The 21,026-nt window shown below is 46.4% G+C and overlaps 1 protein-coding gene across 1 annotated transcript; it reads right to left on the reverse strand.

Moving 5' to 3' along the window:
- Positions 1-3,719: 3,719 nt before the first annotated feature.
- Positions 3,720-8,575, reverse strand: LOC120953510 (uncharacterized). The gene is made up of 4 exons (XM_040373514.2): positions 8,099-8,575; positions 7,486-7,932; positions 4,062-4,812; positions 3,720-3,991 (listed from the first exon to the last, which is right to left on the reverse strand). Exons 1-4 carry the CDS (start codon positions 8,193-8,195, stop codon positions 3,730-3,732), a joined length of 1,557 nt encoding a protein of 518 aa, XP_040229448.2. The 5' UTR covers positions 8,196-8,575; the 3' UTR covers positions 3,720-3,729.
- Positions 8,576-21,026: the final 12,451 nt, after the last annotated feature.

A 21,026-nucleotide genomic window follows, 5' to 3' on the forward strand; every position in this document is an offset into this window, starting at 1 on the left:
ATGAATTCAAGATCTACCTTCGATTTTTATCAATCTCTCCTCAATTTTCGCGACTTAATTGTTAGAGTAGAGGACATCATGTTGATCCAGACAATTTCGATGGGACACGGCTGGGGGATGTTGGACCTGTTCTGGTGTGTCATGTCGAAATTTCACCTAATTTCGACTGAAATGATTGCATTGAGATTTGTTATCATTGCTCAACGCCAAGTCAGTGGACGCTATTTCTGCATCCCGACATGTAGTTTCATGTTTCCCAGGTACTAGATCACTGTTTGGCCGGTTTCATCGACCTCCCGGCCAAGCGAACGCAGCGGTGTACCAGCTTTTCCCTCAGTCTTCATTTTCAGTACCATTTGCAGCTTCGTGCAGCAAAGGATCATTGACCATTTGGAACTGGGCTTTCTTTCAATGCTCTGATTGTTGTCTAATAGTGCCAAAATGTTGTAAATGCCGGAATAGGCTTATACGGCACGCTTCTAAACGAGTTTGGCTTCACTTTTCTGGCCATCCCGGTTAGAGTTCAGCTGGTAGTGGTGTCAAATTTTCACTGGTGACACAAGGGATACTACTATTGAAAGTACAATTAACGTTTCGTTAGTACGGATGAATTCAAACCCATGAAAAATCTAAAATTTTTGACCATTTTTTTAATGCAAACGTTGTTAATATATCCTCTGGGCGTATTCCTGAATCCGGCTCCGTGGTACTGGATAAAGTCTTGAAAGCCTGTTTAGACCGACATATCCCCGTAGAACGTTTACGCCAGATAGAAGATACTAACACTGCATTTGGTACCGTTTTTTGACAATTCTCAGGAAATTGTGGAGCACTCAACTTTGCAAAAATACAGAACTAGGTGCCTATAACTCCGACAAAAAACTTCGAAACACACACTGGCACAGGCTATCAGTGGCTTTTCTTACATTCATAATATAGCCATTGACATTCAATTTGTATAACTCCCTCCCCCTCAAAAAATCAAGAAAGAAAAAGTTTTTTTGTACGGTCTCGCATGAGATTAGAGCAAATCCCTAAGCATGTTCGATACTTTCTATCAAAATGCTCTGTCCTGGGGATTGTTATGATCCTTTACGTTCTAGGAATAACATACTGTTGTCAATTTTTCCATATCTCGTTTCAATGCATGGTGTCATAGCCCTAGTTAAAGTCGATGATTGGTCTAGGGAATTACCGATTTGAAAAAGCAAAACCTGATTGAAGGCAGTTCGATTTCAACAGCTCGAAAATTGAAGGTCTCTTCCATGAGGTTGTAAAATCCCTGTTCTACTATTCTTTCTTATTGCTTATTCTTGTTCTTATTTCTATATCCTTTCTTGTTAAACAAAAAAAAAACATGTATTATGTGTACCTAAGAGAGAGGTTGCTTAACTTGTTTCTCAAGTAATGCTCAATATTACGCTTTATGAAATGTTCTAACAAGCGATGATAAATATTTTACCTCGCATAACACACTCCTTCATTTTTGGTGCCTTTTTTCCATCACTCCAAAATATTGATATCGAACGAACAACTCAAACAACCCAAAAATCTATATTGATCCAATCATCAAACAGTACACCTACTACCTAATACCTCGCTCTCTCTCTCTCTCTCTCTCTTTCCCCCACCATTATCCTTTTATAAAACCCATTCACCCAGAAAATGAAAGAAATTTCGACCGATTTCGTTTTTAGCCTGTTCCGCTAGCACCAAACACACAAACCCGGCCGCGGCTCTATCATCCGCACTGGGCAAATACCATCCGACTTATGTCACTGGGATCTTCTTTCCCTTTCTTGCAACTAAACCCTCCGTTTCCCACTCCCTCCCAGCAGTGTGGGTCCAGTGATGAAGCATTTCCTGCCAATCATCACACCACATCAGCGGTCCAGATTGAAAATCGAATTCGGCTACCTTTTTGTGTGTGTGTGTGTTATTAACAAAAAAGTCTACCAGCTAACAACCACTTCCCAAAATGGCAAACGGGGCAGAAGCACACGCGTGAAATCCTTTTCCTTCCATTCATGGAATCCTCTTTTTTTCTTCTTGCAAACGAAGCAAGAAAAGCTGCATTAAACCTTGACGTGTGGTAATTTTGTGCTACGCTTTCATATTTCACCCCCACTGCCACCAGTATACCTTGGGGAACTTCCACAAAAGCCCCGAAAAGGGAGAACCGGAGAAAGCCAAAAAGATATACGTTACTGCAAAGCAAAATTCATGGCCCTCGCAGTGACACGCTGGGCCTTTCTTTACCGAGCCGGGAAACTGTGAAAAGGTACAGCAGCGTGGGCCGACGCCAGTCCGCTCGGCTGGCGTACCCTTTAAATGATAGCCCAATGATAAAAGTGGTATCCCGCTGCCGACGAACAACACCTTTGTACAAGGGGGGGGGGGGGGGGAGGGAGAAAACCTACCAAATCTTCGGAGTGAAAGCAAGGGTCAATCAAGCAACGCAAAGCCCCGGGTCGATGAAGCCGAAATGTCGACAGCACAGCGCCTATAGCTTTTTGATGCCTTCTGCTAGCAATCTTCCGCACGAGATGAATGGGGGGGCCTCGGGCTGGCGGTTCCCTTCAACGAGCCGGTGCTGCTTAATTTAACCATTTTATGCTTTATAAAAAAGGCCGGTAAACAGACCAGTCCAGTGGCCGTTTACTTTGTCCAAAAGAGATGAAATTGATTTGCCTTTAAAAAGAAACAGCACCGAAACTAACGCCGTATAAAGTATCCCAAACGGTAAATGGAGTGCTAACCACCGGTGCCGTAACCACAGAGCTGGGCAAAGAAAGCTGGGACAGGCCCAAGAAATGCTGCAACTCTGCTGCGCTCATCGTTAAATATTAACGAGCTCGAACTAAAAAGCCCGGTAGCCGTAAAACATCTCACGGATCGACTTGCCGGCGTTTCGGGACCGAAGGGGAACCCTTTACCTTTGCGAAAGGATAATCAATGTCGGAAGCAGTGCTGGAGAAGCGAGAAAGTGAGCGAAAAAGAGCAGAACGACGCCACTGAAACAAAATACACTTGCTCGTAACGACCCTGATACTGATGATGAATTCCACCAGGGATTTAGCACCACCAGGTTAGGTTTCCTTCCTTCCACCCTCTTTCAAACATTATACATTATCGTTTCGATAAGCTCATTAATTCGGATCCATTAATCCGAGCGCCCGGCTCCCAGTCAAAGCCTGCAAATAGTTTGCCTGCCTGGGGTGCAATAAAAGTTACGAGGTTGGCACGGTGGGATGGTTCCTGTGTCCATAAAACCGAAATAAAATGGCCCCTGTCCTGGATTCCTCGCCAAAAAACCAGGACTCCGTCTACCAAAACGGGACTCAGTCTACCGATACGCCCAACCGGTGGTTGTCCCGTGTGGTTTGATTTTTCATGTCGTGGCACCACCACGACCTACCCGCTGTCACCACATCGTTAGCCGCTGTGGGAGGTACGGAAAATGTTTGACTATGTTTCCAGCAGCACGCCAACCACCTGCACGGATGCTCCACCACCACCAAAAAACCTCACACGCTAACATGTCCACATCTCCTGCACATCTCCCGACCACTTGCATCTGCTGTGGTGCTATTTTAAGCTTCTCAATTAGTGATTAATTAGCAATGATTGCGACGGTTTATCCGGTCAGCTACGAATGACACAGCGGGGATTTCGGGTGGCAAGGGTGAGGTAAGCTAATTGCAGCGATTGCGACGATGTGACTACTGATCAGCGATGTAGGTTTATTGGACCGTTTGGCACACGCTTCAGATTCCAGTAGATGGCCGCCTCGACGATGCTCGTACCCCGCGCAAAGTCGACGGCGACCACGTTGGCCGTTGGGCCGAGATCTTCAAAGTACCACTTGGTGACGAACCGGTTCACCGAGTCGGCCATCTTGCGCAGCCCACCGTAGCGGTCGGTGATCACACCCCAGGGATCGGGCGTTAGCTCAGCCATATCGGCTACCGGGCGGAACGAGTACTCCCGGCTGTAATAGAAACGTGATCGTAATCTGTTAATATATCTCTTCAACTTCGCTCAGAAATCTGTACACTTACAATCCCTTTGGATGGTGCACCTTGAACAGGTAGTCCTTGAGATCGTTCACCTTCTGCACGTTGCCCCAGCGCTGCTGCACCGAACGCCACACCACGTCCGGGAACGACCGGAAGGCAAACTCCAGATCGTACGCCACGATCACCGTTTTGCCACCGGCCCACACATCACCCAGCGTCCCAGACCATCCAATGCTCGGGCTGGCCATCACGTCCCGCAGCGTACTCTGCAGAAACTCGATCAGCTTCGTGTGGATGTTGTACTCCTTGCCGAACCCGACCGGGAACTCCTGCACGTCCAGCACGATAATTTCGTTCGTTTCCTGTGCGTAACGCTTGATCTGCTCGAGCACGTTGATCAGCGGATGGAGCCGCGATATGCCATGGTTCGCCCAGAACGGGGTGCGACTGTTTTTGTAGTACCCGACGCGCAGATCGATGTACCGGATGCCGTGCAGCAGCTGCCCGTACACGTCCTCGTCCTGCGTCAGCGAGTACTTGGTGATGATCGTTTCCTGGTGCAGCGGATCGAACCCGTCCTTGTACGAGGCGGAATCGTGCGTACCCGGTATGAACAGCTCCCGCATGCGGAACGGGCTCAGATGCGTCCGCAGATCGGTCATCCAGCGGGGATGGAGCTTCATGCAGTGCGCCGACAGGACGGTACCGTTCGGGCGCACGAAGTACGCGTAGTACCCGTAGCAGCTGGTGTTGGTGTTGACGCTGTTCAGGAGATCGTAATTAAATTTGATACCTGTTGGCGAGAAAGAGAGCAAAAAACGGGAGAGTTTATGTTAGAATGTGGCAAGGTGGTGCCTGGGGACGGTTTGTGAGAATTTTGATTTTGAGCGCTACTACGGAGCGGGGAGTTTGCGGAAGCAGATTGCCTGAGAGGTGTGTATGTAGTCTAATTGCAGTCTCATTAACATTTCACTCCCGTGACTCGACCGAGCTCGAGATGGATGGAGTTGGCAATAAATGAGGCATGAGCGTGTGTGTGTGTGTGTTTGTGACGCTTCATTCGCACTCGAGGCGTAACACCGGTCGTCGGTTTGTACACTGGTCGCTCGGAGTCTGTTATTATTGTGTTAGCGAAGCGTTCTGGGGAGCACAGTGAACCGGTTTGCGGAACGTACGCAGCAGATGATTCATAGGCTAAAGGTTTCATAACAGTGCTGTGAATGGTGGTGGGAATATCCATTCGGTAGCTTAAGTTAGTTGAGAGTGAATGAGTTAGAATGGTGAGTTCAATGTGGAACTCACTCGCTTAGAGTAATGAAGTGTCATAACTACATGAACTCTCGAAGGAATTACTTAACTCATAAATTATATAATTCACTCCGAAGGAGTTAACAATCACCATAAAAGAGCTAATTCATTCCTCGAGACATCACTCTCAGAAGAGTTGTTTGTGCTGCTTGGGCATGAATCATGAACTCTCATAATGAACTCTCGCTAGATCGAACTATCTGTAACGTGTCGCTAGAATTAATTTTGGAAAGAGTTATTAAGCTTTTAAGTTATTCTACTGTGAGTGTATTGCTAGATGTTCATAGTTTACTCATAAATATTGAAGTCTCCAGAGAGTTATTAACTCACAATTCATTTGATTCACTGGGTGGAAGTGATCAACCACTAATCGAGGTATAATTCAATTAAGACTTTCAATTAAGACTTTTCAATTAAGACTCTCAAATAAGTTCAATAACAGATATTTGCTAAACATCAAAAGTAGGTCAATGTGCAATAAGCTTCTCAGAAAAGGTTCAACTAACTTATTCTGCCTCATGTATGCACATCACTAATGGTGACGCTCTAGCGTGAACTATTACGAGATTCGTTGAAGCAATACATCACTTGTATGGAAATTATCAACGTATCTGAACCTCGTTCGAGTATCTCGTGGAACTATATCTCCAATCGCTAAAAATACTGCAACCAGCAACAGGAGGCATCTTCCGAATGGAAATGTGCAATAAATTCGATTGTTTATAAACGGCAAACCGTTAAATGTACAATTTACAGTAATGAGACCCAAATTAAGGGCACGTGTTACAAGACTGCTGATGACACTAGCTTCGCCTTTGTATACGTTGTAAAATTCCACCGGCAACAAAGACGCCCATTTCCCCAGACCAAACACGGGTACGTGGAATGAGTCTAGATATAGCTATATACACCTTCCTTTTTTTTCTTCGCCCAAAGCGATAAGGAATGGAATTGCATGTGAACCACCTGAATATCATTTCCAACCTAGGGTAGCGTACCGCTTTCTTCTTTTTCTAGGCCCGGCAAGGGCGTTCTTACGCCCTTGGACAAAGCAAAGCAACGGTAACCGTATCAGATCATCATCATTTGCTTGCTGCTTCTCCAACAACAACAGTGTGCCAATTTTGGTGGGGTTGTGTACGGCGTGCGACAAACCCGGCGTGTACGATACCACCCAGACGACGTGGAAACACACAGTCCTCACCTCAGTCTAATGACCGTTTTAACCGATCTCGTACTTCCATTTTGATTGCGCTCGATGAGCCCAACTGTTGCCCAACATTTCCGTTCCTGGTACGTGACAACCTTAGCAAAACCCGTTTCAAACGGTTGCAAATGGAGCGGGCAATCATTGCTGAGGGGGTGGAGGAGGTCGTGTGTACCGGTGACCACCCGTGAAACACCGTGTTCAATGTGACCCGTATCAGGATAATGCTGATTATCGAACATACCGAGAAAGTGTTATGTTTGCATTCGTAAGCGCCTGCAAACGGTTTCGTTCGCCAAATCGATTAATGGAAACTCTAAACGAAGCAGATTAGATGTACTGGATCAGTTTCAAATAATCCGAACAGTGAAGTGTATGTGTTTTAGTACGCTTTTGTTGTCCTGAACCACGATTAAGCACCACGAATAGCAAATAGAGTTTACCTTTCCGGTTTTTGTCACACTTTACCACTCCGCATTGGTTGGGTATTCTCAGAATCCGTACGTACACACAATTCTAATCGTCCGTCTGGAACTGATTTGCGGTACGAAACGGAACCACAACAAAGGGGGAGAAAGATCGGTCACCACAGCATACCCCTTTTGTACCCCCCGACAGTGAAGGATGGCAAACAACAAAATGTTTACAATAATGGCTACGATAAACGTTTCGCTTCTGTCCACGGCACGTGTCAACGGTTGACTCAAACCCCCGCGCGATCGCAGCTTATCGCTGCTAGAAACAACACTTCTCGGAATGGAATTCACTTCGGAAGTTACCGCTTCATCGCGCTATTGGGCAGAACTTCTTACGATTTCGAAAACACACTTCCTGCGTCACACCAACACACTTGTAGCCCACTTTTAGGTACATCCACATCCTACAGGCCCTCCGCCATGATGAAGAATTTATGTTGCTCCAGCTGTTTCCGTTCCCGCACCAAAGTCTTACCGGTTTTGGTCCACCCGTTGGTGTAGACCGGCTGTAGGGAAAACAGCACCTCCTTCTGCCGGTAGCCCGACTCGTCCCGGAAGTCGTACGCCCAGACGAGCTCCATCTCACCGGTCGTCGAGTCGGAGACGCTATTTTCGGTAGTGCCCGAGGTGGTCACTTCCGGCGAGCTGAGGGCGATGCTCGCATCATCATCACCCATCAGCATCATCATCGCCGGTGTCGTCCCACTGCTCGCACCGCCGTCCGAAGCGTCGGTGGTGGTCCCCGAGCTACCGGTCGTGTAGTAGTACTGGCGCGGCTCGAACGCTTCCACCGGGTACTGTTCCGCCAGCAGTATGTAATTGGATAGATCGTCGAAATTGCGCCACGCCAGCTCGAGGGTGCGGGTGCGCGCGTTCACCGTAATGTAGAGATCGTCCATTTCCGGCTTGTACACACGATCACCTGCAAGAGGCGCGGAGACGGGAGGGGGGTTAGAAGCATAGAACAGTGGTGGAGGTTTTTGGGAATGAAAGTTTGATTGACAACACAATTCGGATGCGGACACAGCGCGGTTTACTACCAGTACAGTGAAAGTGTCCAGTTGGGTCGTCACCTTTCACACATTTACCTGGCTCTTGCTGTGCTTGTATGGATGCAGTTGGCAGCAGCAGCACGACCACCGTCAGCAGCAGCCTTGTGGCGCCATTACTCACTGTGAAGGACATTTTGTGTTTCGCTTTTTCTGTGTTTGTTGAAGCCCTTTGTTGACGTACTGTATCAAACTCAGTGCCACTGTTCTGTATTTTGGCGCCTTCTACTCCACTCTCCGCAGTGGCCAAGGAAATTTGCTGCCTTTGCTGGGGATAGTGAAAACACGCTGCACTTGCTGTTTTTGTCGTTTCACGCTTTGTTTGTTTGGTCACTTTGCTTGAATGCTCGCTGAAACCGCAACAACAACCAACGCGACCTGCAGTGCCTACTCCGTCACGGGGGGTGGGAGTTTGGTTCGTTTCACTCTGCGCGACAGTCACCTCGTTACGTTCGAGCCGTCCAACGGCTGCCGTCAGACTGCTTGACTCGTTCGCCGCCGCACCGTGCGTATGCTGCTGCTGCTGCCGCTGTTGTGCATAACGGCCAAAAGGGACTGTGGACTGTCTGTGTGTGTGTGGTGGTAGTGCACCATGTGCTCGGGTGGCGCGCGCCCGCGTTTTCGCTCCGTTGGCTCATCTCGTATTCACCCCACCCCTAGTAGGCTTTTTGTTTCCACTTTTGCTTCTCCATCCCATCCGCGCCCTCCGCGTCACTGCACACAAACACACACACACAGTGTCCTACCCTTCGGCGGGTTAATGTCATTTAAAGCGATTGGCACTGATTCGTTGATGCGTTACGCGTAGAACAAACCCGCATCACACAGCAATGCGTCGCGAACCAATGGAACCGGGGCGGATCGTGGCGGTCGGACAAACCCCCAAACCATCCATTAGCACATTAGCAAGTGAGTGTGTCCTCCCAGTCGCAGCTGATTCATAGCTGGTCCATATGTGGTGTCTGTTTGTGTCCAGTTTCTGTCCAATGTTTTTCGAGTGCCTGCCTACCTGCACGCTAATTGTATTATAACAGTGTGCTGCAGCGCCACAAACGGATATCGTCGCACACATGGATGGACAACCTTTTTCCTCTCTCACTCGATAGAATATCAAACTGGACAAAATGTTCTCTCTCTCCGCTCTTGCAACTCTCGTCACATCACTGTAACCGCGCTATATCTGACCCGTCGCGACACGCGAAATGACGCTAGCGATAGTTTTACTCACACACACACACTTTCACTCTTCACTTCGCTCTTGCTTTCATCCCTCATCATTCCCGTTCAACGCCATCCCTGATTCTCGTTGCTACTAGCATCATGTTTGGTTCCGTTCGCGTGCCGGTTTCGTGCTTATCGCATCCCCTTTCTCGCGATGCTGCTGCCTGCTGCTGCTGCTCCACATTGCTCCACGTACTACGGCGCTCTACGGACGGCCGGAAGATCGACCGGTTCGCGGCATGAGGAAGGTGGAGATTTATCGATAGCGGGGCGCTTCACCGGGCGGGGTGTGGTTGGTTTGCCGCGGATCATGTGACATTTATCATTAATATGCGCGACAACTTTCATCTTTCCCATCGCTTCCACGGCGCAGCATCCCCAAGAAACGTGGGATATTGGTAGCGCCTCGGTAGTGTTTCAGGACTGTTGGAGTAGGTGTTGGTGTTTGATGGTCAAAATTGTTAGCATTAATGTATTAATGTCTTCTAAGGCTAGTTTACAAGATAACAAAAACATGATAACAGCTGCCAGAAGGTTCAGAACATCTTGTTTATTATTAAATCATAATTCAACATCATAAGATGTCTTGCGACAATACCGTGTTTGTTGAGAGTTTGAAGACTTTACATAAAATTATATCAAAAGCAAATAAATATCAAGGTTTTGGCTTGTTTTTTGATTCTATGTCCCAATTCAGGAATTTCCCCATGATACAGGCTGTCCCTGTAATGTGATGTCACTGTTTGCCATCTTGGAGACGATTCTATAAGGTCTGAAGGATTATAATTTGCTTTTCTTTGTCATCTGTTTTGATGCAATAGCTCTTGTTCGACGAGGACTTCTTTAGAGAATTCTTTATGTAAAAGGTCGACTATCTGTGAGCGATTAGTGTATTCCTAGAAGGATAGTTCTTTTATTTGAAACTACTAGAAACTACTACGTCATGGGTTCAAGCCCCGAATAGACCGTGCCCTTATACGTAGGACTGACTATCCTGCTATGTGTAATTTGTAAGTCACCAAGCCCAGTAGTGGCACATGCAGGCCTTGATTGATAACGGTTGTTGTGCCAAAGCAGAGGAACTAAATAACTTTAAGATTATTAGGATCTATTTTGGGTATTTTCTTAGATGCCTTAGATGCTTAGACCTAGATTTGGGTATTAGATCCTAGTTGGATCTCTTAATAGATACGTTCAATCCGAATCTTACAAAGACTATAATTATTGAATCAATTGAAAGAAGACAACAATTGAAAGCCAAAAAATGACCTGTATACTCCACAAGTTAAGTTTCTTGTATCGTTTAGGGTAAATCTGTTTGCCATATACGCCGCGAAACGCCCATAGTTCGACCCAAATGACGCACCCATATCTCAAACACTGCCAATGTTTTGCTCTTTTTTTTTCGTGCTCCGCGAATTCGTCAACTAGTTTCTTATCAAATCGAATGTGACCGATAGAAGCTCTCGAAAAGGAATTGGAAAGGAGAAAGGACTGGCCAGGCCCCTATCCAGTGCTTTTGTGCTATCGTTGGCAGTGGAGTTTCTCCATCACAGTTTGCCCATCATCACACACCTTTGCCTCTGGCTGCTCGTGTGTGGTTAGTGGTGCTTCGTGGTCAAAACATGAAGGTCAAGCATATGACCACCGCCCCAGCCGCAGCAGCCTATTAGTTCCACACGTTCTCCACGGTATAGCTGCGTCAGATTAAATTAACACACTATGGAGCGCACTCGGGGGCAGCGCAAAACTTTCTTAACCGCGAAGCAAAACACACTCGATCTGGCACTGGAGTAGCCTCTCCCTCTCTTCCTCCCTGTGTGTACGCGATGTATTGAATATCCTTGGCGGATTTGTTTGGTTGGCACGTCACTGTACCGGCAACGATTAACTTTCTCCCTTTGGCGAAGCAAGAGGGGTAGATGGTTCATAATTAATATTTGCCTTCATTAAGACGATATTCATTGGAGGGAAAATTGGCCCGTTTGCAAACACACGATGAACTTTTAATGAACTTTGTTAATGCTGCCTGCTGCCCCTCTGTGCTTTGCGTACGCGGTTAATCACTATCGATCAACTAACCCATTGGCATTAGCAATTTTGGGGTCGGGCCTGGGGTTTTCCAGGAAAAGTACGTGTTTCTCGCAGCAACTCAAATTCCCAATGGAGGATTGTGCGAAACCAATACACGGCAAGTGGCTGATAATCTGTATCGATCGATACACAATCGCTTGTATGCCCTGCCCACCGCGGGACCGTGAAACAATTGAAACTTTCTTTCTTTACCAAAACTTATCACATTATCATTACAACAGGATTTGTACGACGGCTTCAGACAAAAAAAAACGTAGGGCAACAAAGTTCCGGCACGACAAAGAGCAGTAGTATTATAATCGATCCACAACATCATCCTTACCGGCGGTCCGATGGTCTTAGTACACGATTTGCGCGTACCAACTTCGATATGAATAATATATGAGCAAACAACAGCCCGAAAGCTTTTGATTGAAATCTGGTACAAGCCGAGGCCGACGTTGCAGAACCAGCATTTGGCGTGGCACAGCGACTGATTCTGGTTTACGCACACACACACACGCACGCGCGCGTTGGGTTTTGATCTTCGAGCGAGTCTACGCACTAGTCATGCAGGAGAGAGAGCAACAAAACAAAATAAAGGTAAAAGCATAAAACACAAAACATCCTTGACACCCGGCTTGATAACAGACAGTTTGGCCCCTTGTTGATTGAGTTCGTGTCTCGCACGCGCGTTTGCATAAATCAGTTCAACCCCGTCATCCTTTCGCACGCGCGGAATGGTGTGACGCCTGGGGGAAAAAAAAATACAAACTCCCGACCATTGAACCCTGCGTGCTACGTCACATTGGAATACATTAACTTTGATTCAACATGTTTCGTGTGTTTTTACTTTTATTTGCAAAGGAAGGATGTAACTTGCACTTATCCGGCTTTGTTTTTGATTGCTTTTTTGTGTATGTGTTATCTGTTCAAGCTCTTTTCGGGGAATGTCCTTTTCTTCCCGCCCGGAAGCGTATTTCCCAGCGTAGATGTGTCACGAAAATGGTCATGAATTATGAAGAGCGGCCGGGCGAAGAAGGAACTCACAAAGCAAAAGGCAACGCTAATGTGTGACAACGACAATAACAAATAGTGGCATATTACTCTTCCCCGCTGAATACTCCAGGGTACAAATGATGGACTATTTATCACGGCTTCTTCACCGGAAGTGGCTGCACTGTCAAGTCAAGTGAATGCTCTTCCTTTGGTGCCTTTAAGCAACAATTTAGCATAAATTAATATTCAAATATACAGCCCGCGAAATCGATCAGTGCAAGTTGCCACGGGCCTGGAAAGCCTGTCGCCTACAGACAACTTTGTATTTTCCCATACAAAAACCGATTGTCCCCCGTCATGTTCACCATGGTCCCGTTAAGTACTCAACTCGTTCGATGTCAACTCGCTGACACTTTAAAGGGCAGCAATTTTCGACTTTTTCACAAACTCAAACACAACCCAAACTGCTGTCCGCGGCGCGGTCGGCAGAGATTGCCAGTGCCAGTGAATGCTTCCCGCCAGTGTAAACCACAACCTCCGGTCTCCTATTTTTACTCCTCCCAGCCCTGTCTGTATCAATTCTCGGAAACATTTCAAATCAAGCTGTTGAATTATTAATCCTGCTTGCTACGGACAGCTTTTCAGGCGCTCCTTTGCGTTGCTTTCCGGCAGGCGGACGCGACCCCGGATTCGACGCACTGACTCGAGCACCGCACCACGATCCTGTTGAACTCGCGTGGCTGTACACGCCGACAAAGACATGATCTCTCTCTGTATGGTGCGCGGTTCGGGAAATGGTTTTCTTTTCAGCTTGCACATTCAAAGGATGTGCCACTGTCCTCTACGCTTGAATGGTGCACTTGAAAGTTGGTTCGTTGCATTTCGTGCTGTCACGTGGGGATTGCCTTGCGGGGAACGGTAAGGGAATATTAGAACATCTCCCTGCTTTTGGCTGGCAATATCATACTGCCCGTGGTACACCATGTAACTGGTGTACACGGTACCGTTCAGCATTGCGCTGAATGTATCTTTGTGGATGAGCAGGAGCAAATGGATTCCCATATTTTCCATCACAAAATGGTGGCCAGCAAGTGAATCGTTCGGGCATGGCGTTGCGTTACGTCAAACGTGACGGCGAGTAGCAGCATAGCAAGCAAGTAAATTACTGCACTTTGAATAGGTTGTTAAGGAGTTCGGGCTGCACCGTGCTGCTGTGTGCTGCTGTGTGTCTGATTGATGACAGCGTTCTTGAGATTGAGATGCTACATGCAAGATTAATCAACAAGTTCGTTACAGATGAAGGGAGGATGATTCTCGTCCCGAACGAGAACCACTCTCTTATTGAGTGATGAATTGGTTGGTTTTACCTAGGAGAAACTTTGAATAAGGTTGATTTGTTCAATGAATAGTAAATTCGCTACTTTGCACGCTCTATTGATGGTGTGATAGCATCTGTCTTCATCTGCATTGGAATGGAGAAGAGATGTCTTGTGGGAAGCAAATTATTAAGGATCGATCAGCATTATTTCAGCACTAGTGCACTGTCCTTTCCAAGGCAAAACATGACTACACCAGTGTCGTTTTCCCATGGTACAAGTTTCAAAGGTTATGTTATATCTTGAGCCACGATCTCCTAATTTTGTTCTATACATGTATCATTTCACAATGAGGCAACAGCGTTGTTAGTACCTCTTGTTAAATTAAATCCTAACGGCACCGTTAGAAGTCATTTTCTATACTCTAATTAGGATTAACCATCAAATTAGAAAAGGTTGAACTTATGTGTTTCGTGTCTTTATTAACCTTGATCAAAGCTGGTCCAAGGAAATCAAAGGAATAGTTAAGACTTATCGACTTACTTAAGTACAACAGATACTTTTTTATATATTCTGGAGAACGCCATCAAGGCTCTGCTTGTTATTCCCACTAATTGGCTGACTAATTGACTAATTTCTCCAGCAAAGTAAATAAATTATGTGTGGATAAGTAATTAAACCTTTGAATGAGTTACATGAGTATCAGACTATCAGATCGAATATACAGACTCAGTCCACAAGGTCTTGGCCTCTTTGCTTTGAACTTGAACGTTTTCGGGCACTACACCACCTGACCGTGCAGCAGACGTAAGAACAGTCGCTGTTATCTTCACTCTTTATGATATTATGAGTCCAGTTTCTGATATCTTGTATCAGGCTTCATTTTTTGCTCAAAAACTTGTTTATGCTCAAGCCACAAGGGAGCCTCCTCTATACTACATAACTAACTGCAAACTTCTAAAACTCTAGCCAAACAACACTTCTTTCTATCTTGTCCAAGGCCATTAGAACACATCACAGGACCCCACAGGAAGCAAAACTTTTTATCTCACTTATCAGCAAGTTGTCAGACTTCCGACGACCAAGCTGACGGGCTGAAGTCAAAAGTTCTTATCTTAACTGCTTCTCCTGCAACGAATCACCCACGTACCGAGCCGACGTAGTATGAACCTCCCAAAAGCTCGCCCCAGAAAGCGTCCCTGGATTATCCGTTGAATTAATTAACACTTTTCCATTATCAAGCACCGGTTTTGTGTTTTTTTTCTCGCCCTACAGGACGAAAGGTTCATTTTGTCAAATTATGTACGAATTACTGCTAGGGCATCCACTTCCGATGTGAGATAAGTGGCGTACTCAATGAGTGTCGGTGTTTTGGATAAGGATATGTAGCGCATACATACACACAGTTCTAGCGAAAAGAGACGAAATATATTGTGTTAAGATTAAAACTTGCCCTTTTTTTCCTTCCACCTACTTACAACGTCAACTATCGCACGTCATTGTAGCGTCAAGCAGCATACGTCACTGTCGGTATATAAGCTCCCTAAAGCTCCTTCCAGGACGTTACCGAAACGCCGGAATGCCATTAGCGGACGGATCCAATCCAATCATCGGCTGCCAGCATAGTTCCGATTATCAGCTACCAGTGTGTGAAACAGAGGTCACCCTTCGTAGAAAACTACAAGGACATTGAAAATGCTCTCGAACATAATACACACACATGCAGACAGGGAAACCATCGGATTGAATCGGATTGTTTAAGTCGGCTCTCAATGAAACAACCCCCTCGATTACCACACCCATCCTACATGCTTCGAAGCACTTGCTTATTACTTCGTTTCTGGTGATTGAATTTATGAAGCAGCAAGCAGCACAATGAAGCTGCGTCTGCCTCGTACTTCAATCTCCGCTCGAACACTCGAGGTTGCATCCGTGTACGACGCGCTCGGTCCTAAGTCATAAAATTGAGCGATATCAAAACAGATTGAATTTCTTTCAACGTAAATAACGTCGTCCCGAAGGCTTCGGTGCCGATTTCGCAAGGACGGGGTGCCAGTGGATGGAATGGTTGGGCTTTGCCTACTCCCAGCCTGGTTAGATTTATCCCTCCAAAGCGCCCACCAAGTAGGAGTGAACTGTGCAGAAACTTTGCACAAAGCTAAACCATTCAAACCCCGGGACTTGCTGTTTTTTTGTGTTTCCATTCCGTTCGTCAGGGCATCCTTCTTTCCTCTGTGACTTCATTTTACCCTTTTTTCATCCTTCTTTCCTTCCTTCCTTCCTTCCTGATAAACTTTAGGGGAGTGGTGACGTTTTTTCTCTCTTTCTCTCACTCTCCTTTTGATCAAGATTCCCTGACACTGAGTTTTCGGGGGAGTTCCGCATCGGATTGCGGATCCCACTCGTCTCGGCATTTTGTGTTTCCCAACCCAATCAAAGCTTCCTACTCGAGTGCCGATGTGCTAACCAGCAGATTGAAATATGATGAACCGTCAGCAAAAAAAAGAGGAAGATGATGCCAAGCATCACTCTTGTTCAGCACTTACACATACACGTGCTCTCACTCTCCTTTTCCTCTTCACAAATGAACTTGGAATATAAAACAACCCCAGAAAAGCATACGACACACTTCGTCTTTTTTTGTGTGTGTATATCGTTGTCACCGTCGCTTGTCGTATCATCGAAGGGTTGAGGCCCTTTTGTCGTGGTAATACGAAGTGAAAGAAAATAGCCGGAAAAATCGTTCGAAACCATATCCTGGCCATATCCGCGACATTCGGGAGTTTGACTCCCGTGACGCTATACGGACGCGCTGAAGCACAGCACCAGTCTCAGGCTTTAACGGTTCTGAGGTTTTGCCCCTTTCTTTCTTTCTTTCTTTTTGCTGGTCGTACGGTTGCGATACGGTGATGGATGGTACGGGAACATTTTTATCCCATTACCAACCGACCGTGGTGGCTGCCGTGGTTGCGTCGCTAATGGTGAAAGAGTGCCAACGGGGCAAAGCGCTCTCGGTTCGGCACAACATAGTTTAATGGCGCTCCTTGTCGGCATCGTACATTGCACAAAATAACTACTTAACCTTCTAATGGATCGTGAACTTCGTCCTGTGCTTCGAAGTTCCACGCACAAACACACATACATCAGGCAAATCACGGGACGGTCTTTAACTCGGAACTCGGCCCAGTTTTCTTTGTTTGCCATGATTGAGCATCGGTGGGGGAGCTTCCGTCTTTTCTTTTTTCCTCCCTATACTGTACTCCTTGTACTGCTGCTGTAAGCAGGACGTACATTGGCTGGCATTGGCGCAACAAAAAGGCTCACCACGGTGTAACCCTTTTTCCTTCGGCATGTGAGGAGTCAGTGGGGGTTTTTTTTTTGGTTTGTTTGTTCACTCTTCATTTCCTTTCATGCTCATTCTACCGTCAAAACCCTGATGCCCTGAGATTCTAAGCAAACAGATCCCGCACCCGGTTGGGTTGTTCCCTGTGGAGTTGGCTGTTTTTTCTTTGTTGCTCTGTTCGTTCGTTGGTTTGCACCACCAAACGTCTCGCTTGTTCATTTACTCAACCGGGAAGCCGGGTCTCAGCCGGGTAGGGTTGAGCTGGTGGTAGACCGAGGCGTTACTTTTCAGCAGCATTCCAGCAGTGTAGGTACGTACGCAGGGAGGCTAGTTTTTTTTTTTTTGTTCACCCCAGTTAATCGTTGGCACTCCGCACGGATACGGAGTTTTGTTGATGGAGATAAACATGACACTGGCAGAGGGAAAAAAGGATCGCAAGGGTATATTTGTGTGTGTGTGGAAAGCGAAGGAACAGACAATCCTTTCCCTGTGCCGTACATATGCTCGGTGCTGACATATTGCGGGAGCAAAAAATCAAAAACCTCTCCCAAAGGAGATAATTCCCCAGGAAAGATAAACGCCAGCCAGCACTGCCGTGCGTGTTTGGGAGCGTTTGCAATGTCACTTTTTTGGGGTGGACTTTGTTGCAGGTTGTGCTGTGTGGGAATGATAAATTTTGATCTCTACAGACTTTGTTTGGCTATGTTGAGTGCAGAAGAAGTTGCTTAGAATTTTAAGTAACCTTAGCTCAACCCAAAGTACTACAAAATCGGTACAGAAACTATCTCTATGGCACCTACAGCAATGAAAACAAAACATGCGAATATTGACTGTAATTTCATACATTCATGAAGTATTTAGGCATTTTAATATAGCAATTTTTAACGGCAAAATACATTATTGCAATATTGAAGCAGTGTTGAAGCCACCAACTCTGTCTAAAGAAAGAATCGTTTAGTCGTTTAGTCTAAAGAAGAATCTGTCTAAAGAAATACCATATTTTATTTTGACTCTTTATGTGCTAAAGCCTCAAAATTTAACATAATTCGAAATGATAGTCGAAGTATTGAAAGAATCATTTAATGTCCTTCGCTATTCTTTCGGCTCTTACTGGGCTTCTAGGGACATATCCATTCTTGAATTTACTTAACAGATAAAAAAATGAGACACCATTACCGTGCAAATAAAAACAACATTGCACTGAAGTATCTTCCCTTGATCAAAGTCCCCCCCCCACGATGCCAAAGGGCATATCGTTTCTATTCTTATCATCCATCGACGTCCCTTAACCGTAAGCATCTCCGATGTCAACCGGCATACCCGTGTCTACTGCGTACAAACAGACAAACACCGCCATCAATATGCTGAAACAGATGCCCGCAGTCTCGTAGGATCTTCGTCTCTCGATGGAAGAAGTTGAGCCTGGGGCTATGACGTTGTTTTGGTTGACAGACACACAAACGAGTACGCTACGGCCCGCCGTTACGGTGGGGTGCAAAAATGTTCGCTTCCGGCTGTCAATTTCTTGTCAGCTGGAATTCCCAATTGTACTAATCGTACCAGCGGCAATGAGAAGGAAAAGACACTGTAAAAAGACAACCGGTAAGGATTTTTTTTGCTGCTTCTAAAACGAATTGGCCGCGTGACGACGCAGAATAAATTGCAGCGGACTGGGCCGAAAAATCGAACCAAGCCAATCAAACGCAGGGCTCAATGGGCTCAATCCACCCGACACACACGGGTGTAATACGAGCCGGAGTTTCCATTTTCGGTGTCTATCGTTGTAAGTGTGCGTTCGTTCCCAGGTCACGAATGCCTTGCGCTATCACGTTTCGGGAGTTGTTTATCTTGACTCCATTTCCAGCCCGAAAGTTGCACGGGGCTGGAGGGTTTTGTTGTTCTTCGATTTTCGCACCCTCGGGGTTCGTACAACCCCTTCGGCTGCGCGTATTTTATTCGATTCAATTCATTGCAACGGTAACGCAACATGCGCCAGTAACGATTCTCGCTTCAGGTTGCGTAACGGTGAACGAAACGGCGTTCGATTTTCCAACGCGCCTGCAAGGTAGGCAACACGCCTAGCACTGTCAACAGGCAAACAGTGGGAACATCGTATACGTCACGTATTTTGCTATTAAGTTAATGTTGTTTAATTTTTATAACAATATTTCCAAATTTACATAATAATGTAATATCTTACCAATTTCACTTTTGTATTAATATACATTTTTTATTTGAAATAAAAGACAAATAATTAACCTCCTGTGCCAGCTTTTGGTCCATTAAAAGCACACAAAACCTTCTCCAAAAACATGCTGCTTTCCACACCACCATTGCAATTCTTACTTTCCCTCGGAGTGCTCACAAAACACCCCAGCACAGTGCGTTCATTCGTTTCTCACACACTATTTTGGCACATTCACCCGCCACGTCCTCGGATAGGCAAACATTCGTACGCAAACAAAGTCTGCCATCCTCGCGGTACGATCGAAAACCGCCCCGCCCTGGCTTCTCGTGTGTACGGCGGCGCATGGAAACACTCGTAATAATAAATGTAATTGGAAGCCATAAATCCGGCATTGTTTCGAACGTGGCTCAACGCGCTAGCCTAGATTTTGCGCGCTGCAACCAACTCCGAAGGTCAGCGTCCTCTGGCTCTTTCTCGCCAAGAGGCAGTGGTGCCTTTCTTTTGCAAAACTGTTCGCATTCGCAAACGAATACAGAGTGTACTACTGAATGAGCATTGAGTGTGTATGTGTGTGTGTGTGTGTGGTAAAAAGGAAACAAAAGAACTCAACGCACACATAGCCGGCGATTTCTTCGAGCGCCTGAATGGTAGGCTACGCGCAAAGCACATTACATTTGGCAGCTTGCCAGCTTGGGCCAGTATGTTGCTACATTCACGGTGCAGCATTTTGGCAGCACTTTGGCGGCTCGAGATTTGCGCGCAAACTGTGTTGTTTCTCGGTGCTTAAAGTCGGCCAGGGCTGTAATGGTGCGTGGTCCGTGTGCAACAATATATTGGCAGCTCTACCCTGTGGCAGATGAACCTGTTGCGGTACACCGCAGCGCTCTTCCGCTGCTTTTGCCAGATGATGGGTGCACAAAACCGCAACATCGTGCTCCATTCAAAGCGACACTCCTCCTGCTGCACCTGGATTATGGCGGAAATTCGTACCACCACCGTTGACGTTGACGGTCCTGTACGCTCGTCTCCCGTCATTGATGATTAGCGAGGATTATATTAGCTAAACGGTGGCAAGTCAGCACCCGTTTGCCGTGGGACAGGTGGAAAGCGTCTGCCGCGTTTGATAGCTACAGCTTTAGGGATTAGCTCTCGTGATAATAAGCGGATGAGCATCCGCTTTAGCGATGATTAATGTGACGCTTCACGGCAATGCAGCGAACTGCCGCATTGCTGCAATCGATGAAGGTGTAGGGGCAATAGAAACTACACATTTGAGCATAATTGCATAGTAAAATCCAGCTCATCGTTTGCGACATTCAACGAGATCCATTAGTATTGCTTGAGAGTGTTTTTTTTTATTCTCCACAGTCACTGTGGTGGTCACACCTTAAGGTGGTGACCGATTATCAAATTCACTTTAACTCAATCCTAACGTTTATCGCATTACCGTGGTAGAATGGCTCCTCACCCACCGGTCATTGCAATCTTGGTCGACAGGTGTTTGGTGGGTGTAACATTTCCCACCTGTTCCGCCGCTGGTGAGTTGCTTGGATTCGTCGAAAAGAGAACGAGAGATAGAGAGAGAGACGGAGGGTCACGAAAGTGTGGTAATGGAATTCTACTACCTCATGCGGGAGAGAAAATGTAGATTCATTGCAAATGCTTTCCCTCCCATTCCGACCTCGCGTTGGGAAAGACGGGATGGAGTCCGTTTGTGCCGGCTAACCACATAACCGGCTTCCCGCGTCAGTGGAGCAAGCGATGTATGTCTACATCCTGATGGTGGAAGGTTGGGAACGTTGTGGGAGTCGGCAAAAGGGGTCAGAA

This window comes from Anopheles coluzzii, chromosome 2, assembly GCF_943734685.1.
Source record: "Anopheles coluzzii chromosome 2, AcolN3, whole genome shotgun sequence".
In the NCBI taxonomy this organism is placed as follows: Eukaryota; Metazoa; Arthropoda; class Insecta; order Diptera; family Culicidae; genus Anopheles; species Anopheles coluzzii.

Bases quoted from the DNA above. Each gene is read 5' to 3' on its own strand.
- LOC120953510 (XM_040373514.2), bottom strand. From the start codon at position 8,195: ATGTCCTTCACAGTGAGTAATGGCGCCACAAGGCTGCTGCTGACGGTG. The intron at 7,933-8,098 runs GTAAATGTGTGA...CGCCTCTTGCAG, and splicing joins ACAAGCACAGCAAGAGCCAG to GTGATCGTGTGTACAAGCCG. The intron at 3,992-4,061 runs GTAAGTGTACAG...TTTCTATTACAG, and splicing joins GTGCACCATCCAAAGGGATT to CCGGGAGTACTCGTTCCGCC.